The 25,927-nt window shown below is 69.6% G+C and overlaps 8 protein-coding genes across 8 annotated transcripts; 5 read left to right on the forward strand and 3 right to left on the reverse strand.

The window, feature by feature from the left end:
- Window positions 1–244: 244 nt before the first annotated feature.
- On the reverse strand, window positions 245–2,527 carry CHLNCDRAFT_35144 (hypothetical protein; the record flags this gene model as incomplete). Its single annotated transcript, XM_005848440.1, has 6 exons — window positions 2,159–2,527; window positions 1,673–2,002; window positions 1,418–1,481; window positions 984–1,228; window positions 644–743; window positions 245–412 (listed from the first exon to the last, which is right to left on the reverse strand). Coding segments are annotated over exons 1-6 (1,107 nt in total), but the record flags the coding sequence as incomplete, so codon positions are not given.
- A 303-nt stretch (window positions 2,528–2,830) lies between these two features.
- Window positions 2,831–4,249, forward strand: CHLNCDRAFT_22194 (hypothetical protein; the record flags this gene model as incomplete). The annotated part of the gene is made up of 4 exons (XM_005848251.1): window positions 2,831–3,123; window positions 3,293–3,631; window positions 3,788–3,898; window positions 4,060–4,249. 4 exons carry the CDS (start codon window positions 2,831–2,833, stop codon window positions 4,247–4,249), a joined length of 933 nt encoding a protein of 310 aa, XP_005848313.1.
- Window positions 4,250–7,399: 3,150 nt separating this feature from the next.
- CHLNCDRAFT_144976 (hypothetical protein) lies at window positions 7,400–8,492 on the forward strand (the record flags this gene model as incomplete). The annotated part of the gene is made up of 4 exons (XM_005848252.1): window positions 7,400–7,414; window positions 7,664–7,812; window positions 7,958–8,129; window positions 8,313–8,492. 4 exons carry the CDS (start codon window positions 7,400–7,402, stop codon window positions 8,490–8,492), a joined length of 516 nt encoding a protein of 171 aa, XP_005848314.1.
- Window positions 8,493–9,294: 802 nt separating this feature from the next.
- CHLNCDRAFT_144977 (hypothetical protein) lies at window positions 9,295–12,395 on the reverse strand (the record flags this gene model as incomplete). Its single annotated transcript, XM_005848441.1, has 10 exons — window positions 9,295–9,414; window positions 9,585–9,679; window positions 9,919–10,024; window positions 10,220–10,304; window positions 10,587–10,660; window positions 10,791–10,861; window positions 11,103–11,250; window positions 11,552–11,707; window positions 11,959–12,222; window positions 12,330–12,395. The coding sequence occupies 10 exons, from the start codon at window positions 12,393–12,395 to the stop codon at window positions 9,295–9,297; spliced, it is 1,185 nt and encodes a 394-aa protein (XP_005848503.1).
- A 396-nt stretch (window positions 12,396–12,791) lies between these two features.
- On the forward strand, window positions 12,792–15,449 carry CHLNCDRAFT_144978 (hypothetical protein; the record flags this gene model as incomplete). Its single annotated transcript, XM_005848253.1, has 6 exons — window positions 12,792–12,807; window positions 12,906–13,105; window positions 13,239–13,824; window positions 14,019–14,689; window positions 14,860–14,973; window positions 15,126–15,449. 6 exons carry the CDS (start codon window positions 12,792–12,794, stop codon window positions 15,447–15,449), a joined length of 1,911 nt encoding a protein of 636 aa, XP_005848315.1.
- A 693-nt stretch (window positions 15,450–16,142) lies between these two features.
- Window positions 16,143–16,799, forward strand: CHLNCDRAFT_144979 (expressed protein; the record flags this gene model as incomplete). The annotated part of the gene is made up of 3 exons (XM_005848254.1): window positions 16,143–16,238; window positions 16,414–16,515; window positions 16,743–16,799. The coding sequence occupies 3 exons, from the start codon at window positions 16,143–16,145 to the stop codon at window positions 16,797–16,799; spliced, it is 255 nt and encodes an 84-aa protein (XP_005848316.1).
- A 140-nt stretch (window positions 16,800–16,939) lies between these two features.
- Window positions 16,940–22,696, reverse strand: CHLNCDRAFT_30835 (hypothetical protein). Its single transcript, XM_005848442.1, has 15 exons — window positions 22,542–22,696; window positions 22,285–22,383; window positions 22,003–22,122; window positions 21,559–21,699; window positions 21,164–21,340; window positions 20,581–20,987; window positions 20,194–20,380; window positions 19,803–19,991; window positions 19,227–19,508; window positions 18,957–19,109; window positions 18,642–18,750; window positions 18,304–18,446; window positions 17,883–18,038; window positions 17,484–17,654; window positions 16,940–17,230 (listed from the first exon to the last, which is right to left on the reverse strand). Exons 1-15 carry the CDS (start codon window positions 22,620–22,622, stop codon window positions 17,129–17,131), a joined length of 2,517 nt encoding a protein of 838 aa, XP_005848504.1. The 5' UTR covers window positions 22,623–22,696; the 3' UTR covers window positions 16,940–17,128.
- Window positions 22,697–23,024: 328 nt separating this feature from the next.
- On the forward strand, window positions 23,025–25,902 carry CHLNCDRAFT_144981 (hypothetical protein; the record flags this gene model as incomplete). The annotated part of the gene is made up of 3 exons (XM_005848255.1): window positions 23,025–23,774; window positions 23,911–25,018; window positions 25,154–25,902. 3 exons carry the CDS (start codon window positions 23,025–23,027, stop codon window positions 25,900–25,902), a joined length of 2,607 nt encoding a protein of 868 aa, XP_005848317.1.
- Window positions 25,903–25,927: the final 25 nt, after the last annotated feature.

Genomic DNA, 25,927 nt, shown 5'->3' on the forward strand with positions numbered 1-25,927 from the left:
GCGGGATCTGGTCCACCACCACCTGCACGCGGCGGGACGCGTGGGGAGGCAGGGAGGGAGGCGGGAGGGCGAGCGGGGATCACGGTGCAAGGTGGCGGGGTGCGAGAGCAGGCGGGGGCGCAAGGGCGCGGCGGGGGAGGCGCCAAGAGCGCATCCCCACCCCCAGCCTCGCCCCGCCGCGCCTCCGCAACGCACGCATACAACAGCCACCGGCAGGCAGCACACGCCACACGCCGCCGCCGCCCCACCTGGCCAAAGTAGCCGGCGTTGGCGGGGGCGTGGAGGGCCGACAGGTCGACGCCGTAGAAGTCGGGGCTCTGGAAGAAGGCCGCTTTCTGCGCCACCTCGCCGTACAGCGCCTCGTCCGAGAAGGCGCACAGGTGGACGCGGCCCAGTCGGGGAAACATCTTGCCTGCGGTGGTTGGTGGTGTGGTGTGGTGTGGTGTGCGTGGGGGTGGCGGTGGGGGGGATGATGATGCCTAAAACAGCAAGATGGGGAGTGCCTCGCAGCGCACAAAAACCACACCCCTGGCTGCAGGCACACGCCACAGGCCGCGGCAGCTGGTGGTGGCTGGTGCAAGGGGCGGGCAGCTGGGCGAGGCAAAGGCAGGCGGGCAGCGCAGGGCAGGGCAGCGCAGCGCACCCCCCGGCTTGAGGTGCTTGTCGCGGGCGTACAGGTAGCTCTCAATCATGCGCTCATTCACCAGCAGGGTGCCCATCGGCTCGCTGACCAGCACGTCCACCTGGCGGCCAGGCGGGCGGCAGGGGCAGCCACGCGTCGGGACGGGACGGGCACAGGCAGGGCAGCCGTGGTCACCGGGAGAAAGGGGGAGGGGAAGGCGGCAGGCAGGCAGCTGCCTGGGGCCGGCGCCGTGGCCTGCCGCAGCCTGCCTGCCGCTCCAGCCCCCGCATGCGCGTCCTGCTCTGCCCCCGCCCCGCCCCAACCCGACACTCCGCCACCGCCTCCGCGCCCCACCGCCCACCTGCTCCGGCACCTCCACCTCCTCCACCTTGCCGTGCAGCACGCGGATGCGCTGGCCGAGGGCCGGGTTGGCGGCCGCCAGCTGGCGTGCGTGGTGCGCCATGTCAGACGCCTCCACGGCGTACACCACCCGCGCCCCCGCCTGCGCCGCAAACAGGGACAGGATGCCGGAGCCGCAGCCCACATCCATCACCGCCTTGCCCCGGAAGTCGGCTGGATTCTCAAGGATGGAAGCGTAGTAGGTGCCTGCGCGCGGGTGGGGCAGGGATGGGGGTGGGGTGGCCGACAGGTGTGTGTGTCTGTGTGTAGGCGTGTGGTGTGGAGAGAGAGAGCAAGAGAGAGAGAGAGCGTGTGTGTGAGTGTGTGTGGGCGTGGAGGGCGAGGCTGGGAGCATGCTGGCCGCCGCCGTGCGACATCCCGGCAGTACCGCCGCGCCTGTGCGGATGTAGTCCTGCAGCATGTTCTGCTGGTGCTGCAGGCAGCCGTAGTAGTGGAAGTACTGCGGCAGGAGGGAGGGAGGCAGATGGCGGAGGGTGGAGTCGAGGAGGACAGGCGCAGGAAGGGATGTGTCAAGAGGCCCGGTCGGGCAGAGGCGGTGCCCCCGGGGATCCTCCCATGTGACTGTCCGAACACAGACACCAAACAAGCCGCCGCGACCCACCCTGCCCATCCACCCACCCACCCACCCACCAGGTCTGCGCTGCCCTTGTCTGTTTTCACATCGAAGTGGCTGTGCCCGGCACTGTCGTTGCGCTTGCCAGCCCCCGCCCCCGCCCCGTTGCCTCCCTGCTGCTGCAGCTGGCTGCCGGCAGGCTGATGGCGGCTGTCGGCGGGGGGCTGGGCTGCGTCCTGCTGCCGCTGCGCTGCTGCCGCTGCCACTTGGCTGTGCAGCTCTTCAAGCGCCGCCGCACCGCTGGTGTCCAACGCTCGCAGCACAAAGGTGGTGGGGTCTGAGGCGCCCTGCCCGCCCAGCCCACTGGGACCCCGCACCATGAGCACGCTGCTGCCTGCCTGCCAAACCTGCACGGAAAGACGAGGACGGGGCAGCAAGTCAAGTCGAGATGGCTTGCACGCCAAGGGACGGACCACTGTCGCCTAAGGGCGGCGGCGGCGGCGGCACTGCATGCACAAACATCGCTGCTCCGACACACCCTCACGCCACCCAGCGGTCCTCACCTTGCCGGCATCCAGTGGCAGGCGGTGCAGGGGTGTTGCTGCCTGGTCTTCGATGACCAGTACCTGGCCCCCTGCCTCTTCCTGCTGCAGCCTCAGCCCAATCTGCTGCTCGCTGGTGGTCAGTGATGCGCTCCCTGGGGTGTCCTGCACGGTGCTCAAGGCAGCCGAGCCCAGGAAGAGCCCTGCCGATGCTGTCCCCATACCCAACTGGCGCCCAGCGCTGTCGAGGCTGCAAATGTGAACTCGCTATGGGTGCGGGGTTATGCTGGGAGGGCCGGACCTGCCTTAAAACGGTGCATGCCAACTAGGGCACTCTGTGCTGCCTTGACACAGAGCCCTGGATGCTTGCAGGGCGATCACCACCACGACAAGGGACATGCATGCCCGGGCGCTCAGACGTCGCGATGGCAGTGCAGCGTGGCCGCCACATAAGCACCAGCGCTTTTAATAACAGCAAGCTCTTATTACGGCCGGTAGCTTGCAATTAGTCGACACGAGCGCTTTCACGCTTTCAGGGATTGCGCTTGGGCACGCAGCACAACCTGCACCAATATGCTGTCGCGCAGGCTCACAGAGACAGTGGCCCTACAAGCTGGGCAGCCGCATAACAACTGGCCCGGTGTCTGCGCACAGCCAGCCAGCCGCCACCGCTGCCAGCTTCCCCCAGCGGCCATGCGCCCGCGGCAGCAGCCGCGGCGCGGCCGCGGCGTGGGCACCCTTGCGGCGGCTGCCGGCGGGCCCTCCGATGTGATGGTGCTGGATTTCGACGGCGTCATCTGCGACAGCGAGCGGGAGGTGTCCACCAGCGGCTACGAGGCCTGCCAGCAGTACTGGCCACAGCTGTTTGGTGCAGTGGGCGACGCCGAGCTGCAGCGCATCATGGCAGGGCTGCGCCGCGTGCGGCCTCGCCTGATCAAGGGCTACGAGGCCCTGGTGATGGCCCGCCTGATCCTGGAAGACGAAAGGTGCAGCTCTGCTGAGCTGGGGCAGCTCTGCTTCCTTTCTGGGCTGATGCCGCAGCTCACTTGTGGCGGCAGCCTGCGAGGGCACTGTTCCAGAGCATGCATCCCGCTCAGCCCCCTCCCTGCTGCCGCCGCCTGCTCCCTGGTACCCTCCCACCCGCCGCCGCTGCAGCAACGTGCAGCTCATACTGGACGACTGGGAGCCGCTGCTGGCGGCCACGGTGCGGCGGTGGGGCGAGAGCCACGAGGCGCTGGCGGCGGCGTTTGAGGGCCACCGCAGCGCGCAGATGCGGGGCAACGCCGACCGCTGGCTGTCGCTCAACCCGCTGTACCCGGGCGTCGGCGAGGCGCTGGCGGAGTGCCCCTACCCTTTCTACGTGGCCTCCAGCAAGGCAGTCGGCCGGCTGGTGACGCTGCTGCGGGCCAGCCTGGGCATGGAAGTGGATCAGCAGTCGCCGCGCCTCTTCGCCTCCCTCATCCCCCCCAACGAGAAAAAGATCGAGGCGCTCAGGTGGGGGGTGCGGCTTTCCACCTGCCGCCCTGCCTGCGCTCGCTGCCTCTGCCTGCCCTCCGGCTTGCCTTAACGCCGCCTGCCCGCCTGCCGGGTCTCCCACCGCCACCTGACGATTCCCTGCTGCTGCTGCTGCTGCTCCTGGCCTGGTTGCAGGGCCATCATGGAGCGGCCGGTGGCAGCCAACGGCGCCACCCTGCACTTTGTGGACGACCGCTACGAGACGATGCATGCCATCGCGGAGCAGGCGCCAGACCTGCTGGCCAGGTGTGGCGATGCACCATGGGCTGGTTCATGTCAGCCTGTGGCCGCCGCAGCATGGGACTGTAGCACAGCGGAGGAGGAGAGCGTGGCGGCGTGTGAGCGGCCAGCTGTGCGCCTGACTCACGTCCCGCCCGCCCCCGCTGCTGCGGCGCCTGCACGAGCAGGTGGCGCCTCTACCTGGCAGACTGGGGCTACAACACAGCGGAGGAGCGGCAGGCGGCGGCGCAGCTGCCTGGCGTGCAGCTCCTGAGCCGTCCCCAGTTCTGCGAGCTGCTCAGGTGGGGTGTGGTGATGGGGGTGGATGATGGCTGCGAGCCGACGGTGGAGGAGGTGGCGGAAGGCGTCAAGGGGTGAGGTGACGTGAAGCGACGGCCTGCTATTTGACACTGCGTGCTGCTGCCATTTGCACTGAAATGAACTGCGTGTGTGAGCTGGTGGCATCATCACTCATCAGCTTCATTCAAGGCACGAAAATCATGCGCTTGGCAACTGCTTCCCTGCTGTTCCTGGCGCACATGCAAGGGCTGTGTTTCTGCAGCATCTCTGGTCTTGATCAGCCCTGGTGTCCTGGCCTGGTACCCTCCCGGGCCAGCCGGCCGCTGTGCCGGCAGGCGCTCAGCAGATGTCCTCCGGCGGGTCATCCCAGGTGTCGGGCGCCTGCCGCTGGTGGGGCGGCTTGGGGCAGCGGCACCACAGGAAGGCGCGGTCGGCCGTCACCTCCTCGCTCAGCTCAAACCCATCCGCCTCCAGCGCCTCCAGCAGCTCAATCTTCACCCTGCACTCGGTCCAGCCAACCAGAGGACCCAGGCAAGGCGCGCGTGGATGCCGACTTGGCCGCACACCAGAGCGCATGGCTGCATCCGTGCATGCATGCGTGTGTCGGCGTGCGTGCGGCTGGTGCTCAGCGCCGCCTGGCCGCCGCTCTGGCCGCCACCCGCCTGAGGCGCTCCCGCATCTCCCCCAGCGTGGTGCACCCATCAAACAGCGCCTTGCCGCGCAGCAGCGCCTGCTTGCCCATCTCCACGCCGTCCTCCCAGTCAGAGTGCTCCGGGTGGTCGGCGGCGGTCTGCACCTTAGGGGTGGGCGGGCGTGGGGCGCGGCGGGAGACGGGCAGAGGGGCACTCGACCACCGATTGCCAACCCGGCGCGATGAGCCCTGCCTTGAGCTGCAAGCTTCAACCCGCCTCACCTCAAACTCTCTCTCAAACTTGATGGAATCAATGGACAGCCCGGTGATGGTCGGGCTGCCGGGCAGCAGGCTCCAGACGGCAGCGCCGCCGCCCAGTGCCCGCACGGCGCCGGCGCCACAGCCGCCGCCCCGCGGGGCTGCGGGGGCGGCCTCGCCCGCGCCCGTCGCACTGGGCGCTCCTGGCAACTGCACTGTGCAGCCCAGGGCGCAGGCTGGGCCCCTGAGCCGCGCGGTTGAGGTGTCGAGTAGCCTCCAGGCCCTCATGCGGCCTTGGGGGATGGTGGCCTCACATGGGCACAGCCAGTTGGCCTTCTCGGCCCTTGCAACCTTGGGTAAGGCCTGCTGCTTTCCAGGTGCTTTCCAGCGTGCTGCATTTTCAAGATGCTTCTGCCCTGCTGCCTCAAATCGTTATCTTTGCAGCTCCATCTGTCCTTCCCTGGCCCAAGCCAGCAGCTGCCAATGCCCATCCCACTTCAGGCGAGCAGGCCTGCTCTGGCCTCGACCCTGCTGCTTGCAGCCAGAGAGCACGGGCAGGGGCGGGTTCTGCAGCTGCAGGACGCCAGCTGCGTTCCAGCGGCGGCGTACGCTCGGCCCAGGCCGCCCGCCCGCCCCGACTGCTGCCGTCACTCGCACCGCAGGGGGTTGGCGCCGACGGGGGTGCTGCCGTCGCCGATGCCAACGACCAGGCGGAGCTGGAGACGGGCGCCGGCAGCGAGGGCGAGGAGCTGGAGCGGGAGGAGGAGGCTTTCTTCGACTCGGCTCAATACGAGGAGATGCGGGAGCACTTCATCAAGTACGTCGTGCGGCGGCTGCCCACGGCATGCACGGCATGCACGCATGCTGGCATGTCAATGCTTGCTCAGCTTGCATGCTGCGATGCTGCAGGTACTTTGCACTGACCGACGAGGTCACGGATGAGGTCACCGGCGTGCGGAGCCTGAGGGCCTCCCTCTGGCGCGCCAAGCCCTCGCCGGCCTCCCCCGTTCTGAAGCCTGGCCGCCTGGCCGCCCGACGCACTGCAATTGCGCCCACATCCTCTCTCTCCCGCCACTCCCTGCGCTGCCATGCCCTGCAGGGCCTTTGCCGACCGGCTGGAGGCGCTGGCGGGCGAGGGGTGGGAGATGAGCCCAGAGGACCCCATCGTGCATGGTGCGGCAGCTGTGGGGAGGCCCGGGGCGGGAGGCGATGGGGCACCCCTGAGCAGCCATGCCAGCGCACTGCCTCAACCAAGGCGCAGCTGTGCTTGCCGCTCGTGCTCTCGGCTTGCGCTGCGCTCAAGGAGGCCTCCGCTGAGATCTGTCCTCCTCCCCCTGACCTCGCTGGCACCGGAGCGCAGGAAGCGAGGACTTCACACTGGCCCACCCCGCGGCGGAGCGCGAGCAGTGGCGGCTGCGGCGCCAGCGGCGCAGGTGCGCGTGTGGGGGCAGGCGCAGCAGTGGCTGGCAGGTGGGAGCGGGGGCCAGCGACAGCGCCTGTTGGCGGCCCAGCTGGGCGCTGTTTGGAGGCCCCAAGGGGCAGGTTGTGGCGGGTCTATTGGTGGGCACCAGGCAGCTGTGCGCAAGGGCGGCAGGCTTGAGTTAAGCCCCTCACCCTATCGTGGGGGACTGGCAATGGCCACCCGTAGTGCCCAGGGGCGCCCTCCAAAAGCACCCGCCCCTTTTTGGAGAACGGGCGTTGGAGGTTGACCAACGGGAGCAGCCTGTTCCTAAGGAGGGCGGCGATTGGAAGATGGCGGAGGTGGCTGACAGCAGCCAGCAGGCGGCGGAAAGGCCGGCGGCGGCGGCGGCGGCGGCGGCGGTGCCCGCCCCGCCCTTCGTTACTGCGGTTGCTGCTGTTGTCAAAAGCCCACGGGCTGCTCCCACGCTGGCCTCGGCAGCTTTCTCGCTCTTCTGACCAGAGCGGCCCTCTTTCGATGTGCCTGTTCCCTCTGCCCGTAATGCCGAACCGGTGCGCCCATTCCTGTGCAACCTAGGGACTCAGACAAGCCCCCCAGGGTCGGCTCAGTACCTGGACATGGTTTCGTCCTCGAAATGTTGTGCTCTTTCGCATCGCATCCCACCTGGCCAGGGCGCCGGCGCAGCCCAGTCTGGCCGATAGCCCCCGGCGCGGGTCTGAACCAGTTAGAGGTGCACCAATTAATGCCAGGAAAGCAATAGGGGCTTTGGGAAGCGGAGCCTGTGAGCCACACGATGGGGTGCCTCCGGGCGCGCCTGGCGCTTTTCACAGCGCAATCGCACCTTTGGCTTGTGTCGGTTGGAGGCCTTCGCATCAACGTTTCGAGCTTGATACCCTCGTCTGCACGCGCCCTGTGCTCCATGGACGTGCTAGTGGTGAGTAGAAGCGCAGCGCCAGTCAGTCACCCCTCCCCCCACTCTCCCAGGGCGCCAGGGACGTCCCCATGGACGTGTACTACCGCCTCACAGCCCCAAAACGCCGTGAACACTGCCCCGACGCGAGGCGGCACACCGCTGCTCTCCGGACGGCCCTGCTTCAGAGCCTCACTCTGCAGACACGATCGTGCACGACGCACGGTGCTGATCCCATCGGTCGTCGTTCACCCCGCTGCCTTTGCCGCGCAGGTGGATGACAGCGCCCTGAACCGGTTGGTGCTGCGGCGCCTGGTCCATGCGGCAGGTGGCAGCAGCGTGGTCGAGGCCAGCTGCGGGCAGAGCGCTTATGCGGCCTGCAAGGCCTCCTCCTTTCCCCTGGTGCTCATGGACCTCAACATGTGAGTGCAGGCAGAAGGGGGCGTCTGCCGGGTGCTGCCTGGCCAATCTTGCCCGCCCCGTGCAGGGGTGGTGCATCTGGCGGCAGATTAGGCATAGCCACTTAGCTCGGCTCACAGCCCTGCCCCGCCCCGCTGCTGCCGACAGGCCCGTCATGGACGGCTGGCAGGCCACCGAGCACATCCGCCTGCTGGAGCGCGCGCGCGGGCTGCGCCCTGGCCGTGGCGCCGCCTTCATCGTGGCGGTCACCAGCGAGGACGTGTCCCACGGCTCGCCCGCCCTCCAGAAGTGCTGGCAGTGCGGCATGGATGCCGTCATGGTGAGCAGCCGGGGAAGCAGGCCGCTGCCGCGGCCTGGCTGGCTGGCTGGTCCCTGGCGGGCTGGCTGGGGCCCTGGCGGCACCAGCGCCCTGGCATCACCATCCTGCTGCCGCCCTGCCCGTGCACGGGGCATGCCTATGCTGCGCCTGTCGCCTCTCATGTGTGCCTGCCGCATCATGCAGGGCAAGTCGGTGACCTTGGACAACGTGGCAGAGCTGCTGCGGCTGGCCTGCACGGCGGCAGCAGGCTGCCCCCGGGACGAGGGGCAGGCGCCGGCGCGGCGCAGCAGCCTCGACTGCGAGCCCGCCTGCCTGCCCGGCCGCCTGCAGCAGATGCTGGATGGCGGCGTCTTCGTCCAGTAGGCGCGCGACGCCAGGCATGCCGCCACAGAGGTGGTACTGCCGACGGCCCTGTCCAGCCTGAGTAGCTTGCAGCATGCCTAGCTAGCGCTGTTCAAGCTGGCCATGCTTCCTTACACCCCCCCTCCCATTCTCCTTGTACTTTCATCGGGGCTGGCTCAAAGGACATTTCTTCTTCTGCTGACTTGGCACAGACACTTGAGCGCTGCTCGCATGAGCTGGCCCCAAAATTTTCTCGTGGCGCACCGAGTGTTTATTGTTCATCACTGTTCCATGTTGTTCTTTTCCGTGATCCTGTCTTGTCCCCCCTGAGTCAAACGCAAACGCAGCCCAAACATCCCGCACAACACTTTCAGCACACATTCTTTGATTTATTTCCTTGGAGCGAACCCAAACATTCATCCAGCTGCATTCTTTGCCGGGCCCACAGGCCCACAGGGCCGCGGAGCAGGCCCGCCTGCCAGGGCGCAGGCCTGTCCCGCTGCCAGGGCATGTAAGAAGTCTTACAGTCACTGCGGGAGTCAATAGAAGTGTTGGGGTCAGTGCAGGCAGTACAGGCAGACACAAATGAGATGGGAGGGGTGGTAAAGGTGGCGGCTGCGCACGGCAGTGCTTCTGCGTGAGAGTGGGCACATCGCCAGCGCCTCCGCAGGCCTCCACCCCCACCGCAGGCGGCGACCGAGGGGCGACAGAAGTGGGGCTCTGCATCTAGATGGGGCATGCTGGACCGTGAATCGCCAGCTCGGCGCTCAGCAAATGCCGGGGTGAGGCCGGCTCACGCCACCATGTGGCCTGTCGAGGGCGCTCAGTTGAAGCCCTTGGAGAAGAGGTCGTAGAGGGAGAGGCAGATCTCGGCGCCGATGAGGATGATGATGATCCACTCCAGCGTGTCGCTCTTGCGGTTCTGCAGGATCTCCAGAAAGTACTGCGGGCAGGAGGAGGGGCGGGAAGAACATGCCGGGGCACGGGTGTGCGGCGGGTGGCGTGCCGGGGGGGACGTGCGGCCATGAGGGCAACCAGCACGCACCGGGCGCCCGCTGCGCGTTGCAGGTCACACCACCCGCTCAGCTGCCGCCCACGGCCAGCCCAGCCCACCTTGAGGTTGTCCTGGATGAGGTTGAGCTTGGACTCGAGCGTCTTGAACCGCCCATCCATCTCCAGCTCCGACCGCAGGAACTCCCAGATCTTGCCTGCAAGCGCCGCGCACGACCGGGGCAGCAGAGCTGGCAGGGTGGGGTCAGGCGGGGCGCCGGACCCCGTGTGCACGCAGCCCCAGCCCCAGCCCGCTTGCAACCCCACTGCAGTGGCTGCCCTTGCAGCGGCAGACTCTGCGTGATATCAACAGGCAACCTCGCCGTCGGCGCAGCCAGGCGGCGTCCCCAAAGGAAGGTAGCCAGGAAGGTGGGCCCAGGGCAGCGGCAGGGCCCACCATAGTTGACATGCTTCCAGGCGATGTCAAAGCGCTCGTGCACCCCCAGCTTGTTGATGATGTCAGTCATCACAATGTTGTTCTCCGCCACCAGCTGCAGCAGCACCTGCGACAGGGCAGGCGGCGGGGCGCGCGGGGCGGACAGGAGGGGATGGGGCGCGTGGGCACGTGCCCGCTCCCGCTCCCCTGCTGGCACCGCGCCCACACCGCGCCTGCTTGCAACTCAAGATGACAGCCGGCTGCCACTGCAGTGTCGCCTGTTGCCTATAAGGGCCCCCCCTATGCCCCCCAGCCCCCGCACCTGCTTGTTGATCTTCCCTATGTTCTGCGTCTCCTGCATCTCCAGGTTCATGTTGCAGAAGGTCTCCAGCGTGCGCTCGACGTGGCTGCACAGACGCACGCGCAAGGGTGGGTGGGTGGCAGGCATAGCACCGCGGGGGGCAGCACCGCGGCAGGTGCTGCAGGGCAGCGGCCGCCTGGGCACCACACCACCCACGCAGCCACTACGTGTGATCGTCAGCACACCCCACGCCGCCACTATGCGTGATTGTCAGCACACCCGCACCCATCTCGCACACACACCCGGGGGCCCCCGCCGCGCTTTCCTCCCCGCCGCGCTTTCCTCCCCGCCGCGCTTTCCTCCCCGCCGCGCTTTCCTCCCCACCCACCTGGAGTAAAAGTCCATGGCCACCGACTGCGCCAGCACCTGGCTGATCACCTGGATGTTCTTCAGGTCCAGCATCTGCGGTACGGTACGGGGCAGTACAGCATGGGGAGGCGAGCGGGCAGGGGGCAGGCCAGCCACCACCATGCCTCACGCCCCAGCTGCCGCCGGCCGCACCCACCCTGCACCCACCCTGCCACCCCCGCACCTGCAGTTTGATGTTGTCTGGCGAGCAGGAGCTCCACACCGGCAGCAGCGGCGACAGCGTGAGGCAGTACTCTGCAGGGCGGCAGGGAGGCGGCGCAGGAGGCTCGGACGGGTTCACGCTTCTCCTGCTGCAGCTGAGCTGGCCCCGCGCTCACGCTTGCAACACAGGCGGGCAGCGCTCATGGCCTGCAGCCCACCGCAAACCCGCTGGGAATGCAGGCCCCCAGCCTCTTCCTGCCTCGCGCCATAGGCATAGCCAGGCCAGGGAGAGGGCGCCCACAGCGCGGCGGGAGCGCGGGCAGCTGCCCCGCACCTTCCACGTACGGCCGGTCGCTGCTGACGGGGTCGGCCGCCACTTCGCGCGCGATAGCCAGGTACTGCGCCCGCAGCTTGGGCCCCGCCGCAAAGAAGACCACTGAGCCGTAGTTGAAGGCAACCATGTAGGGGCCCACAGGCATGCCCTGCACGCATGCCGGGGCGAGGTGGCTGGGCGAGGGGCAGCGTTGGGAGGAGGAGGGGGTGGGCTGCAGGTGGTGCGTGGTGGTGGCGGTGGGGCGCCGCTGGGGTGGGGGAAATGTACAGCCGCACACAGCCCCACTGCGCAGCACCTGCTGCTGCTGCCCTGCGGCTGGCACTGCCCCGCGCTGCCCCCGCCTGTGCCCTCCGCAGCGATCTCCCCCTGTCCCTCCCTCCACCCCACGGGCGGCGCCTGCTCAGGGCCCGCCCAGCACCCGCCCGCCTCCCTCCCTGCCGCCGGCCCACCTCGGTCTCGCACTGGTCGGAGATGCGGCGCGGGGTGAGGCTGAGCACCACCGCCCCCTTGTGAACCTTGCGGTAGTGCCCCGCAAACTCAGGCCGCTCCTTGAGCGCGTAGATGTCTATCTTGCTGCCCACGTAGTGAGCGTCGGCCTTGAAGACCTGCAGCGGGCAGGGCGCAGGCCAGAGGTTGTGTGTGGGGGCGAGGGGTGTCGTGGTCTGTGCGCAAGCAGGTGGGCGGGCAGGTGGGCAGGCAGGGCGAGCCCAGTAGTGCGCAGAGCGAATGGCGATGGAATGCACGACAAGCGACGTGCTCCAGGGGTGCGGCAGGGCGTGGAGGGCTGCTTGCCGACCGGCGGCCGCCCCACACGGAGCCCGCTCCCGGCCGGCGTGCCGGGCAGCGCGGCGCGAACCTGCTCGCTGGGCGATGCTGCTGGCGGCAGCGGGCGCGACGCGGCGCGGTGCCGGCCCAGCAGCGCCGCCGCCGCCGCCGCCGCCTCCTCGTCCAGCGCGGCGCCTGTGTCGCACATGCTGCAGTCGCTGGGGTCATCCTGCACCCAATCCGAATCGCCAGCCAGCACCCGGTCGGCAGAGGAGGCTTCCAGCGCCGCCGCCGCATCTCCTGCCACCGACTCTACTGCCACCGCTGCTGCTGCTGCACTGCCGCTGGGGCCTGGCTGCGTGCAAGGGGTAGCGGCCGGCGCTGCTGCCGCCGCAGGCTGCGTGGCGGCGCTGGAGGCAAACGAGTGTGCCGCTGCCGCCGCCCAGGCGGAGCTGCCGCCACTCGCCCAGTCATGGGGCAGGCGCCTTCCCGCTGCTGCTGCCGCTGCTGCTGCGCTCGCAGGTGCATGTGCCGCGTCCAGCACGCCTGAAGAGCATAGCCGGGCCAGCACAGGCGCTCCCCGCAGCCCAGCCCGCCATGGCTGCAAGGGGCTCGCTGCTGCTGCTCTAGCGAGCTGGCGCAAGGCCATCTCCACCGCCTGCACCACCTCTCAGCAACCACCGAGCGCTGGGGTTTGGTCTGCGCAAGGTTGGGTGGGAGCCGTGGGGAGTCCTATCGCTGCTGCGCTCTCCACAGAACCCTGATCATGCCCAAATAGCCCAGGAGCTCTTCAGTTTTGCATCCTTCATTTCTGAGCGATGCCTCGCTGGCAGAGTAAGCGAGTAAGCGACGAAGAGGAGCACACAGCCCAGCCTACTGCATTTGGTCAGCCAATAAACGGCTGGGTGGCGTTAGGGCGTGACGATGGCCGGCGAGGAGGGTGAGGCCCCAGCCAACAGCCTCGATAGCACGCCGTTGCCACCGCCCTCATGCCCCGTTTCTCACCCCTACAGCGCCTGCCCGGCCTGGCCTCTGCAGAGCTTGATGACGGGCTAGAGTTGGAGCTGGACTATGAGGGCGAGGAGGGGGAGGGCGAGGAGGTCTACGAGTATGAGGAGGAGGAGGAGGGGGCGGCGGAGGAGGAGCCAGCAGCCGCGGAAATGCAGGGCGTTGGCGGCGGCGACGCCGGTGGCGAAGCTCCTTCCAGGGCCCCACCGGCCGGCGCGGGTGCTGCAGAGGTGGGTGCAGGCCAGTGCTGCGGCCAATCGGGTGCAGTCTGCTGGCAGCCAGCTGATGATTATGCTGTCAGGTTACTGTGGGCTTCCTCGCCTCTCCCTTGACACTTTGGTGCCTACTCCCGCCTCCCCACAGGGCGAGGCCAAGGTGCCAGATGCTTACAAGGCGGACGTCGTGTCGCACCAGGAGCGCCGAGACTGGCAGCAGCAGAGCAGGCAGCGAGGCAGGGGCGGCGGCGACTTTGGTTGCAGCGGTGCGCGCGGAGGCGGCGGCCGTGGGGGTCGCGGCGGGCAGGCACGCGGCGGCAACCAAAACCACGGCGGCGGCGGCGGCTACCAGCAGCAGCAGGCAAGCCAGCAGCAGCAGCAGCAGCAGCTGGCGATGCAGCAGCAGCAGCAGATGCAGCAGATGTACCTGCAGCGCATGATGCTCATGCAGCAGCAGCTGCAGCAGCAGCAGGGCCGCGGCGGCCGCGGCGCGCTGCCGCTGCCCGGCCTCGCCGCCGGCATGCTGGCGCCTGCCCCGCTGGCGCCTGCGGGAGGCATCATCCTGCCGGCCGGCTTCCTGGCGCCTGATGCGGCCATGGCTGGGGGCCTGGCAGGGGGCGCAGGCGCGGCAGCAGCGGCTGGCGTGGGCGGCGAGGCCGTGGCTCAGATGGTGAAGGCGATGCAGGCGCAGCACGCGGCGCTGCTCAAGCAGCAGCAGCAGCTGGGCGCATCAGGTGGGTGCGGGGCGCCATCTTGTGGCCCTGGAGCTGCGCAGCGCCGAGCGGTATGCCGCCCTTGGAGCCTCGGCAGCGCCACACGCACACTGGTGCTGGTGCCACGCACGCACGCATGATGCGCCTCCTCCCCACTGCGTCCTGCTCTTTTGCTGGCCATGCGCGACCCCGCCCCGCCCTGCCCTGCCCTGCAGGCCTGGCCCCCGGCATGCCGCTTCCGGGAGTGATGGGCATGGCAGGCATGCAGGCGGCGGCCGCAGCGCTGGCCAAGCCGCCCCCGCCGCCCGGCTCGCCGCCGCGCCACCCGGACGGCGAGCAGCAGCAGCAGCAGCAGCAGCAGCTGCTGCAGCAGCACCTCATGGCCATGCACCTCATCCAGCAGCGCCACCAGCAGCTGCTGAGCCAGCAGCGGGAGCAGCAGCGCGAGGAGCAGCAGCGGCGCGAGGCGGAGCAACAGCGGGGCCAGGAGGCCGGGGACGACATGGACAGGGCTGTCCTGCACCAGATGGGCATGGCGGAGCAGCGCCACGGCGCCTTCCCACACCAGCAGAGCCCCGGAGGCGGCCGCGGCGGCGGCATGCCAGGCGCAAGCCCGCCGCAGCAGTATGGGGGAGGGCGGGGCGGGGCCGGGCATGGGCGCGGCGGCGGCTGGAACCGGCCCTACCCAGGCGGCCCGCCGGGGGCTCAGGGCCCTCGCCCGGGCTTTGAAGGCGGCAGGGGAGGCCCGCCGCACGCCCACCAGCAGCAGCGTGGAGGCGGGGCGGCAGAGCTGGGAGAGGCGGAGCATCAGCAGGCGGCAGCGAGGTGGGCAGCCCAGGAGGAGGCGGAGCAGCTGACTCCCGAGGAGCGGGCGGCACGAGAGGAGGTGAGCTGCCGGCATTTGGGTGGGCCCACGGCAAGCAGGAGCAACCGCAGCAAGGCGGAGTGTCGCCCTTCGCACGGTCGGTGGCGGCGTGCGTGCTCGCCCTCCCGTGCTGCCAGACGCGTGCAGTGTCCACACAAAGCGCGGCGCGTGCGTCTGTTGTGGGGCCGCAGGAGGAGCGTCACCGCAAGCTGGCGGCCATCGAGGCGCGCAAGCGGGCTCAGGACGAGGAGAACCGGCGGCTGGCGGCGGAGCGCAAGCGCAAGATGGATGAGCTGCAGCACAAGGTGCGGTTCGGGGGGTGCTGATGCTGTGGCTGGCCGGCACGTGTGGGCAGGCAGGGCAGGCTGGTGGGGCGCTGGTGTGTGCGCTAGCCGCCGGGCTGGCGCCTCTCTCATCAGGCACCCCCCCCTTGCGGCGCTGTGCGGTTTGGGTGCAGGACACGGCACGCAAGGATGCCAAGCGGCGCACGGTGGAGGTACAGATGGAGATCCTGCGGCGCCGCATCGCCCAGGAGGAGGCCAAGCTGAAGGCGGCCCAACTGCAGGAGCAGCAGCAGCAGCAGGGCGGTGCCGCCGGCGAGGCGGTCCCGGCCCAGCAGGAGCAGCCGGGTGAGCCTGCGGGCGGCGCGGGCGCGGCAGCCGCAGCAGGTGCTGGCGCCGCCGTGGAGGCGGCAGATGGCGGCGCGGGCGGCGGCGCCGCGGCGCAGCACCAGAACGGGGCCGGGATCGCAGCAGCCGAGCCTGCTGCCGCCGGCCAGTGACCAGTAACCAGCAGTGCAGGTATTGACTACTACTTTCCGCTCAGCTCTGCTTTGCCTGCTGCAACCTGTGAATACCTTCCCTTGCCAGCACTGCGCATGAATGCATGCATGACAATGTTTGCACTTGACCCTGCCTGCACTGCCCCCCTGAATGCACTGCACTTTTATTCTGACCTGCATGCTTGTTTTGACCCACCCCAGTTTTGTGCTTGCTGCGCTGCTATCGCCTCTTCCCCTGCCGCTCTCTCACGCTGCCTGCCTTGCCTTGCGCACCGCCCCTGAACGCCGGTGCCCTCCCATCCACGTGCGCCGCCATGTTGCAGAGTGCCCCGCTCCACCTGCCTCTGCCCCAGCCAGCCTTGCTGTAACACACGGGTGCGCAGCGCACGGTGGGTTAGTAGGCTGACAGGGAAAGCCCAGGGCAGGCCAGCAGACGCAAGGGTGGCGGTGGCGCCGCCCGGTGGCGGCGGGACATGGCACACTTGCAACGCAAAGAGGCGGGCTGCGCAAAGACCGGCTGCCATCGCCACCACATGGCACTGCCAGAGCACCCCAACCCAAGCATTCCGCTCCGACAGGCCTCGGGAAGCGGGACCCAGGGGCTGACGGCCAGGATGTGTCGGGCTTTCGTGTGTGGACGCTTGCAGTCTGATCTAAGCTCCTCCCACCCCCACACACTCTCCACCTCCCAAGATGCAGGCTGTCGCTACCCCTAAGGCTTCTGCCGTGCGCACCACCGTGCGCACCCGCCAGCCTCTGCGCGTGCAGGCCAGCGCTCGCCCCCAGCAGGTGCGCCGCCTGAAAGTTGCCTGGTGGACCAGTGCGGAGAGCCATCGTTAGGGTGATCGCGCGATCGGCTGGTGGAGAACTCCACACGACACCACTAGGGTTCACACGATGATGGGGTGGCCCAGGACTGCCCCTGACCCCTCGCAACGCTCCCATGGCACCTGGTGGCTTGCAGGCGGCCCCCAAGAAGGCCCCGGTGGTTGCGGCGGTCCTCGCTCTTGCCGCCACTGTGCTCATCAACGCGGCCCCCGCCGCCGCCGCCGACGTGAAGTCTGTGGTGAGTGCTTGCCTGGATCCTTGCTGATGTAAAATGTGGGGGTGCAGGAGATGAATGTATGCAAAATGCTGCATAGGCGCCGCTCTTGTGGCGGTCAAAACAAGCTTGTGTCCAGTCGTGCAACAGCTGCCGCTTCTGGCTCGTCGGAGGCTCTCCTCCAGCAGCAGGCCGCACAGCTGGCCTGCGGGGGCCCTGCCATCCACTGCAAGCCCACAATCCTGCTGCAGGTCTGCGCCAGCAACCCCACTGCCAAGATCTGCCTGAAGGGAAGCGCAAAGAACTGAGCGCACTCGGGGAGCAGGAGAGAATGGGAGAGAGCGAGGAGCAGCGAGGCTGCCGCACTGACTCTTGGCGGATGAGGGAAAGCCCCGAGGCTGCGCCCACTCGGCTCTCGCCTCGACACCTCGCCTGCACTGCCTGTACCGCCTGTATTCTTGTAACAACCCTGGCCTGTCGCGACTGGTGGGCTGCCCAGCATTGCTCGCGCGTTGGTTGACCAGGCTGGCCAGCAAAGCAGCACAAGCCCAAATCAAAGTGGGAGAGAAGTCAATTTTGCGTGCTGCCTGCTGCAGCGCCGGCGCCCACAGCCAGTGCCTGCGCGCGCCCCTCGGCCCTACGACAGGCCGTCCAGCAGGGCTGCCAGCTCGGGGGCGGGCGTCAGCCCGATGGCGGCCACCTCCTCAGCCGTGTACTCGCCCTCCAGCAGCGCCGCAATCTGAGGGAGGAAAGGAGGGAGGTGTGTGTGTGTGGCAGGGTGTGTGTGCGTGTGGCAGGGTGAGGGGAAGGTTTGCGTGTGTGTCTGGCCGGGCGGGGTGGTGTTTGTTGGGGGAGAGCGATGCTACCGGCTGGGCATCAGCCCACAAAAGCCAGCCCGGCAGCAGCGCACGGCACGCCCCTGCTATCGGGCCCGGCAAGCCCAGCCCTACACGCTCCTGCACCGCCACCACACCGCCGCAGCTAGCCCCCACCTGGCCGTGCGCCTCTGCCACGTTGGATTTGATGGGCTTGAAGAGGATGGCGTGGGTGGAGGGGTTGGTGAGGTACAGCTTCATCTTGGCTACCGCGGCAGGCAGCGTGGAGGACAGCGCCTGCCGCACGCGCCCCACCAGCTCAGCCACGCGCTCAGGCGCGGCAAAGGCCTGCGGGTGGCGGCAGCAGGCAGGAGGGGGCATCGGGCAGGCAGGGAGGCAGGGAGGGAGGAGCGCGCCGCCGCAGGGGACGGCGAGGTGCGCCGCAGCTGTGCAGTAGCAGCGGGGCCAGCTTGAGCACATGTGCACCACCTCACGAGGCCGGCCAGCAGCCCCCCTGGCCCTCCTTCCGAGGAGACATCTCCACCCTTCCTCCCCTACCACCCCCACCCCGCGCACCTGCTCGCGCAGCGGCTTGGCGGCGCCGCCCTGCTGGCTGGCCGCCACCCGCGCCGCGGTGACCTTGGTGATGAAGGAGAGCAGCGGCTCCACTGTGAGCTTGGTGGTGTTCATGATGAAGGCCTCACAGGTGGACTTGAGCGCGCGCTCCAGCTCCTGCGCGGGGTGCAGGGTCAGGTTGGGGATGCAGGGCAGGCCCGGGAGCAGAGCAGGGTGGGGAGGAGCAGGACAGGCAGGCGCCCCCTGCCCCCCAACACGCCCACCCCTCGCCGGCCCTCTCCCCCGCGCCAGCTCCCGAGCCCCGCCGCCACCCCGCGCACGCACACACACACACACTTGCGGACACACCGGCCCTGCCTGCGCGCCCGCCTCCCTGGCCCCTCCAGGCCCCCCAGGCGCCCGCCCGCATCACGTGCCGCACCTTCTTGGAGTCCACCTGGCTCTCCGCGATGCGCGGCGCGCCCTTGCCCAGCAGCTGCACCACCGCGTTGTCGTACGACAGGCTGAACAGCGGCAGCTGCCCGCTCAGCGTGCGGCGCAGGTAGTCGCGCATGTGGGTGAAGTCTGGCGGGGAGGGTGGGAGGGGTGGGAGGGTGTGGGGGTGTGGGCCGGGCCGGGAGCTGTTGTCAGGGGCGAGGTGTGTGCACACGCACGCCAGCACCAGCACCAGCACCAGCACCTCCGAAAAGGGGAGAACACAGAAGGAACAATGCACCCCCACGCACCAGCGCCACCAGCCCGGCCCCCTGCCCCGCTCACCCAGGTCCCGCTCCACCACCGCAAAGTCGGCCTCAAAGGGCGCAATCTGCTCGCGCAGCACCAGCAGCTGCTTGATGGCAAACAGCTGGCTGTCCATCACGCCCTTGGACTGCGGGGCAGGCAGGGGCAGGGCGGGGCGGGCGGGAGGTGGGGAGGCAGGCGGCACGCCGCGCCGCCCGAGCGCGCGGCAGCGGCAGGATGCGGGCAGCGGGCGAGCAACACGCACCACGCGCCAGGCAGCGGGCCGGCAGGCAGCGGGCAGCAGGCCAGCAGGCGGCGGGCGGCGGGCAGCAGGCCACGCCAGCAGGCACCCACCTTGAGTATGTGCCTGGCGGCGTCCTGCACAGAGGCGGTGGCCGCCAGTACCGCCTCGTGCGCCAGGCCGTTGAAGATGCGGGAGTCGACGCCCCGGTACAGCTTGCTGAGCAGCAGCAGGGTGCGCTGCACGGGCGGGTACCAGCTGCGGTACTGCGCCGCCGCCTGGTCGCCGTCGGGCGTCGCCGCCGCGGTACCGTCGCCGCCCTCCTGCCCGGGCGGCACGCTGGTCGACACAGGCAGCGCCTCGTCGGGCGCGGGCGGCGGCACGCCTGCGCCCCCTTCGCCGCCCTCGGCACCCTCGCCGGCGCCTGCCGCCGGCGCCTGCTGAGCTGGCGCCTGCTGAGCTGGCGGCTGCTGAGCTGGCGGTGCCTGCAGGCGTGCCGGGTAGTCCAGATCCTCGGCCTTGGCCACAAACCCGGCAATCTCCTCCCGCACAAACGCCTGCGCCCGGAACGTCAGCCGCTCCTGGATGTCGGCCAGCGTGCGGGCCAACATGGGCTCCAGCGGCGCCACCGCCTCGCCCCGCCGCCCCAGCTGCTCCTCCAGCACCTGCAGGCCAGGACAGGCGACAGCCCTGGCGGTGCTCGCGGGGCAGGGGGACGGTGCGAGAGGGAGTGCACCCGCATGTGTGTTGGGGGGGGGTGTGCCCGGCCTGCGCCGGCGGGCACAAGGGAGCGCAGGGCACCAGCCCGAGCCTGCCACGCAGGCAGGCAGCCAGAGGGCCACCACTCTCCCCACAGAAGAGCGCAGGGCACCAGCCCAGGCCTACCAGCCAGCCAGCCAGCCAGCCAGCGCCAGCCCGTCCCACCCAGGCCGCTCCTCCCCCCTCCCCCTCTGCCCCACCTCTGTGCGCAGTATGTCCACAAGCTCGCACAGGGCGTCAATGTCCTGCACGCCTATGAGGGCAGGGCGTACCGCGTCGTACAGCAGCGTGCACAGCGGGTCGACGAGGGGCGCCAGGCTGGCGCCGCCGCCGCCCGCCGCGGTAGCCGGGAAGAACTGCTCAAAGAGCTGGGCCTCCTGGGCGCACGCCTGCGGCAGGGCAGGGCAGGGCAGCCAAAAACCAAAAAAACACCGGCGCGGCGGTTTGGTTCGGTTGGGGTCGGTTGGGGTGGGCTGCACGCTCCCACTCACGATGAGCGGCAGCAGGCAGCCGACACAGCGCACACAGCGCACGCGCCCTCACCAGCCAAGCACCTCCACCCCCGCCCCACCCACCCACCCCCCTCCCCACCTGCATGAGGTAGGAGCAGCCGCCGCGCAGCAGCGAGGGCAGCGGCTGTGCGGCGCACTGGCGCATGTGCGCGGCCACGGGCGCCTGCATCAGCGCCAGCCGCGTCTCGCAGTACAGGTCCTGGCAGTCCTTCAGCAGGCGGGCATAGTCCTGCGGGAGACGAGGGTGGGGGTGGGGGTGGGGTGCGCTGTGTGTGTGTCAGGTGTGCGATGTGGGGTGATGGCAGGAGAGGCACGACAGTGTGCAAGCATGGCGGCGATGGTGGTTGTGGCCTGTGGGGCTGGGCCGGGCTACAGGCGGCGCCTCGGCGGCGGGCACCAGCGGCAGCAGCCCCGCCCCCGGCGCCGGCACCCGCGCTCGCGGCCTCCCGCCGGCCTTGCCTGCGACTGCTGCGCCCGCTGCTCGATGCCCTGCAGCAGCCCCTTGAGGGCCGGCTCCGCCGCCGCCCGGAACCTCACATACAGCAGCGCGGCTGAGGCGCCGTCCGCAGCCGCCGCGGCCGCCGCCCCGCCGGCCGGCGTCGCCGCGCCCGCGCCGTGCGCCGCGCCGTCGCTGCCGCTGCCCTGCCCCTCCCGCGCGCCCGCCGCCACCTGCGCCGCCGCCGCGCGCAGCACCTGCTGCACTTTGGTGCGCACGGCTGTCAGGGCGCGGGCCTGCAGCTGCCGGAACTTGACCGCATACGTGGCGGCATCGGCGTACTGCGGGTTGGAACCCACATAAGCGATGCACTCATCCAGCCGGCGCAGCAGCGGCAAAAAGTCGGCACTGTCCACTGAGCCAGCGGCAGACTGGAACTGCAACACAGCACGGCAGGAGGGAAGGAGGTGTGTGTGTGGGTGTATGTTGCGGGTGCGGGCGGCGTCTCTGGGTCGGAGCGGTGGTGTGCAAGGGCTGGCGCGGCGCAGCCAGCCCGGTGTCGCCACGCCGCGCCCTCCCGCGCAGCCTCCTGCCGCCGTGCCGGGTGCCGCACCTGCGCCGCCACCGCCTCCAGCTCATCGAAATATGCCAGCTTGGCGCGTATCGCCCCCGCCAGCTCCTCCAGCCGCCCCCGCTCTGCCACCAGGCGCTCGCAGGTGCTGTGCAGCGCGCTGGTGCGGGCCGCCACCGTGCGGTGCTGCTCCCGCAGCCGCTCAAACAGGTCCAGCACCTGGGTGCGGCAGGCGTGGGGCGGGGCAGGGAGTGGGTGCAGGCCGCGGCGGCGATGCAGAGGGGCCCAGGCAGGCGGGCTCGCTGTGTGCCGGTGCCAAACTGTGGATTATGGAACGGAAAATCAATGAAATGATTTCAAAACATGAAACATCGGCGGCATCTCTCGCCCCTTGCAGCAGCCCCTTGCCGCCGGCGCCCCGCCCGCCCGCCCCGCACCTCTTTGACGATCGCCAGCAGGCCATCGCAGGCGGCCAGGTGGCCCTCCAGCGCGCCGCCGTACCTCCTGAACTTCTCCTCCGTCTCGCTGGACCGAGCCGCCTCCAGCTCCGACAGCCAGCGGTAGAAGTCGCTGCTGTTCTGCAGCGGGCGGGGGTGGGGTGGGGGCCGCCGGGCAGGCGCAGGCAGCGGGCGGGTGAGGCCGGTGTGTGTGTGTGTGTGTGTGGAGAGGCAGGCAGGCAGGCACGCAGCGTGGGCATGGCAGCAGGCAGGGATGCCACAGAGCTATGCCTTGTCCACTGCCTGCACCTGCGACTCTGCAGGGCTCCAGCTGCTGATGTGGGCATGGCACGGCAGCAGCGGCATGGCAACGCAGGTGGCTGCCTGCAGCCGGCGGGCGTCGCGCGGCTGCCAGCCGATGCGCAGCTCCCCGCGCCGCCGCACCTGCAGCGTGACGTCTTCGAATGAGGTCCCAGCAAAGCTGGACTCTGCGCCGTCTGGGGAGCCCGGCGACAGCGGCGTGGCCGGCACCGGCGTGGCATCCGGGGTCGCGCCCGCCGCCAGCTGCAAGGCAGCGAGAAAAGTGCTCGGGCGGGCGCAGCAGGATGGCGCGGCGATGCCATCAGAGTGATGCCAGGCCATGCTGCGGACCCCACGCATCTGACAACCAGTGCAAAGAGGCGCCCGGCGCAAACCGTTGGCCGCACTGCTGCCCACCCGCCCCACCTGCTTGGGCATAGGCCGCTGGCTGCAGCTGGCGCTGATCACATCTATGGCTCGCTGCTGGTCGTCAGTCAACACCGCGCTGTGCTCCCAAATGCTGGCCTGCGGCGGCAAGGCGGGCGGCGGCGGGAGGGCGGGCCAGGCGGGTGGGCGCGACGCACTGCTGTGCCTGCTTGCCGCACCGTCCTGGACTTTCACGCGCCCCTGATGGCCCGCTGCAGCCACCCACAGCTAGATTAGGGGCGACGGAGAGTACGTACCACGCTGTAGCCTGCTGTTGCGGCAGCTGAGGCCAGCACCCGTGGGGCTGCCCTGGTGCCCTCCCCCGCCGCGGAAGCCATGACCGGATCGCCCTGGCCCCTGCTGAACGGGGAGCTATGTGCGCGCTGCCATCTGCTGGAAGCTTGAACCGTTCAGGGCTCCTCTATCCGACAGAGTGGTGTGGGCTGGGTCGGGTGGCTCGCCCGATCGCATTCTTGCGCGCAACAGCTCGGACAGATGGTACATTGTACTGGGGGGCGATGGGGTCTCCTGCACGACCGGTGCCAATCGCTCACTGATCCACGAGCCAGCATTAAATGGTGGAGAAACAGCTGGCCTCATTTTTGTTGACCGCCAGGCAGAGCCTGAAGCATGGGCAGGTGGGCCTCAAGGCGGACTGTCTGAGCGCTGAGGTTGGCCTCCGCGGCTTTTGCAATGCGCTGGGAGCAGATGGGAGCCAACCTTTCGTGAGCCATGTCGAGATGCCCAAGCTTGCCGCCGCCGCCCCCCACTTGCAGCCCCAGCACGCCGCCGACCTGCTGCAAGCCGCTCTCCACCTCGACAGCCGCAATGCCCTGGCGCTCTTCTTGCTGGGCAACGCGCATGCGGCGCTGGGCGCCCATGCGGCCGCCGCCCACGCCTTCCGCCAGGCGGCGCGGCTGACGGGCGATGCCGCACCCGACTCGCAGCGCCACCAGCTGCACATCACGGCCACCGAAAACTTGCTGCTGGAAAGCGGGCACGCGCTGCCGGCCGAGTGGGTGGCTGCGCTGCACGACGCGCCGCGGCTGGCGGCGCTGGAACGCGGCATTGCGGCTGCTGTGCAGTGCGACCCTGCCGGCGACAGCCGGGTGTTGGTGGTTGGCGGCATGGGGCTGGAGGCGGTGATGGTGGCGCAGGCGGGTGCTGCAGCCGTGGCCGTCTACTGCCCCGACAACCCTCTGGCAGCATCCCTGGTGGCTGAGCTGGCAGCCGGCTCGGGGTGCCCTCACCGAGTGGCGGCGGCCACTAGCGCCGCCCAGCTGGCGCAGCTGGGCGCCCAGCAGGCCCCCGCGGGCTACAGCGCGCTGGTCCTGGCCGGCGCGCTGGGGTGCAGCATCGGCTGGCAGCAGCTAGCGGGCGACCTGGCGGCGGCGGCGCCCCTGCTGGCACCCGGCGCCAAGCTGCTGCCGCATGCGGTCCACATGCGAGGCGCGCTGGTGCAGTGCCCGGGCGCTGTGGCTCTGAATGAGGTGGGCGCAAGCGGGCATGCTGGCAGCTCCGCAGGCCCGGCGCTACGGAAATGCATGGTGGGAGTGGCAGCTGGCTGTAGCCTTGCAAATTCCTTGGCCCTGCGCCACCCCCTGCCTCGGCCCTTCCCGCCTGCAGGTGGATGTGCAGGCGGTGCAGGCAGGCACGGGTGGGCTGGACCTTGACGCTACTAACCGCATGCTGCCGCGTGCCAGCCGCTCCGTACGCCTGCCCACCTACCCGCACACAGCCCTCACAGACAGCGCCAGCCTGCTGACCGTGCCGCTGTCTGCTCTGCTGCCCACCACCACCAACAGCGGCGCTGACAGCTGCGCCAGCAGCAGGGACATGCTTGCGGCAGCGGTGCAGTTGCAGGTCGGTACCGGGGGCGCAGCTGATGCGCTGTGCTGGTGGTATGAGCAGGTGCTGGCCGACCCTGCCAGCCCAACCAGCAGCACAGCTCACAATGGCGCGGAGGGTGCAGGAGGCAGCCCGCTGCGATTGTCGGCAGACCCTGCCGGCTGCCCAGGCAGGGATGCCCAGCTGCGCCCGCACGTGTGGCAGCACCTGCAATTCCTGGACCATCGCCAGCTGGCGCCTGGGCAGGCAGTGGAGGTGTTGTGCAGGCTGGCTGGCCCTGCCGCCTCCACCACAGCAGCTGCTGCCAGGCTGCAGGCGGTCAGCCTGGCGGGGAACAACAGCCAGGGCAGCGCGACAGGACCTCTCAGCCTTCAGTTTGATGTGCGGCTGGGCGGTGCCAGCAGCAGCGAGGCCAAGGCAAGCCTGCTGCTGCAGGTGCGGCATGCGGCGGTGGCAGCAGCTATGCCTCGCTACCACACCAGCATGCTCAACGACTCGCTCAGAACGCAAGCTTACCGGCAGGGCATTGCCAGCACCCTGCAGCGGGCCGCGGACAGGTCGGCAGCGACGGCGGCAGCGGCGGGCGACGCCGAGGCGCCTGTGGTGCTGGAGATTGGCAGCGGCAGCGGCCTGCTGTGCCTGCTGGCGTGCCAGGCAGGAGCGCCGCGTGTCCTCGGCTGCGAGCGCCAGCCGGAGCTGCTGGAGGTAGCAGGCCGGCTGCTGGAGGCCAACGGCCTGGCAGAGAGGGTGGCCATCCTCCCCAAGCACAGCAGAGCGCTGACGGTGGCGGCGGGCGCGGGCGGCGGCCGTGGCGGCGCGGCAGACCTGCCCAGGCGGGCAGACGTGTTGCTCCACGAAATTTTCGGCACCGACCCTTTCTCCGAGGGTGAGTCGGTTGAGGTTTGTGGGGAAGACGGCAGGGCGCCGGCGAGCAGATCGGCTGGCTGATCTATGTGTTGCACTGGTTGGGTAGAGGAGCTCCTTCGATCTGAGCTGAGTGGGGCCCCGCCCCTGCCTGCAGGCGTGGTGCCGACGCTGCTGCACGCTAAGCAGCACCAGCTTCAGCCAGGGGCCGCGCTGGCCCCCTGCAAGCTGCACGTGGTGGCAGCGGTGGCCGCCAGCGCCAGCCTGCACCGCCTGCTGCGCCCGCCGCCAGCCGTATGCGGCGGCCGAGTCGCCACCGGGGCGCTGCGCCAGCTGGCGCCGCGCAAGGTCGACTGCCTGGCAGGGGACAGCGACTTGCTGCTGCTGACAGAGCCGTGTCGCGTGCTGAGCGTGGACTTCGAGGATGCTGAGCTGGCGCTGGCAGGCAGCAGCACGGTGCTGCTCGAGTGCCTGCTACGCCCGCTGCCGCTGGCGGCCTGGCTGGCGGCGCAGCAAGCGGCTGCTGGGCAGGCGGCTCAACAGGGAGCAACCAGCAGGAACGGCAGCGTGCACCAGGCGCTGCAGCCAGAAGAGGGGGGCGTCCTGGAGGGGTGTGGGCTCTTTGCTGTTGCCTGGTTTGAGTATGAGTTCAGCGGCGGCATCGTCGGCTCCACCGCACCCCACATGCAGCGCACAGAGCACTGGCAGCAGGTGGTGCAGCCGCTGGAGGGTGCCCCGGCGGACGCGGCGCTGGCGGGGCTAGCTGGCGGCGGCAGCTGCGACGGCGGCGGCGGTGACGTTGCGGGCCTGCTGCTGACCGCCGGCTACCGAGTGGACCGGCTGTGGTTTGAGCTGGAAGCTGTGGCGGCCGCCGTCGACGGCAGCGAGGATGATGGCGAGCTATAGGCGGGGCGCTGCGCCTCCCTGGGCT

The sequence above is a fragment of the Chlorella variabilis genome, assembly GCF_000147415.1.
Source record: "Chlorella variabilis unplaced genomic scaffold CHLNCscaffold_8, whole genome shotgun sequence".
In the NCBI taxonomy this organism is placed as follows: domain Eukaryota; kingdom Viridiplantae; phylum Chlorophyta; class Trebouxiophyceae; order Chlorellales; family Chlorellaceae; genus Chlorella; species Chlorella variabilis.

Coding starts and splice junctions, on each gene's coding strand:
- CHLNCDRAFT_30835 (XM_005848442.1), bottom strand. CDS start 22,622: ATGGCTTCCGCGGCGGGGGAGGGCACCAGGGCAGCCCCACGGGTGCTG. Junction 18,447..18,641: donor GGTGGTGGAGCGGGACCTGG/GTGAGCGGGGCA, acceptor CCTCCCCGCCAG/ACTTCACCCACATGCGCGAC. Junction 17,655..17,882: donor CCAAGCCGCTGCGCGAGCAG/GTGCGCGGGGTG, acceptor CGCCACCCGCAG/GCCTTTGCCGCGCCTGAGCG.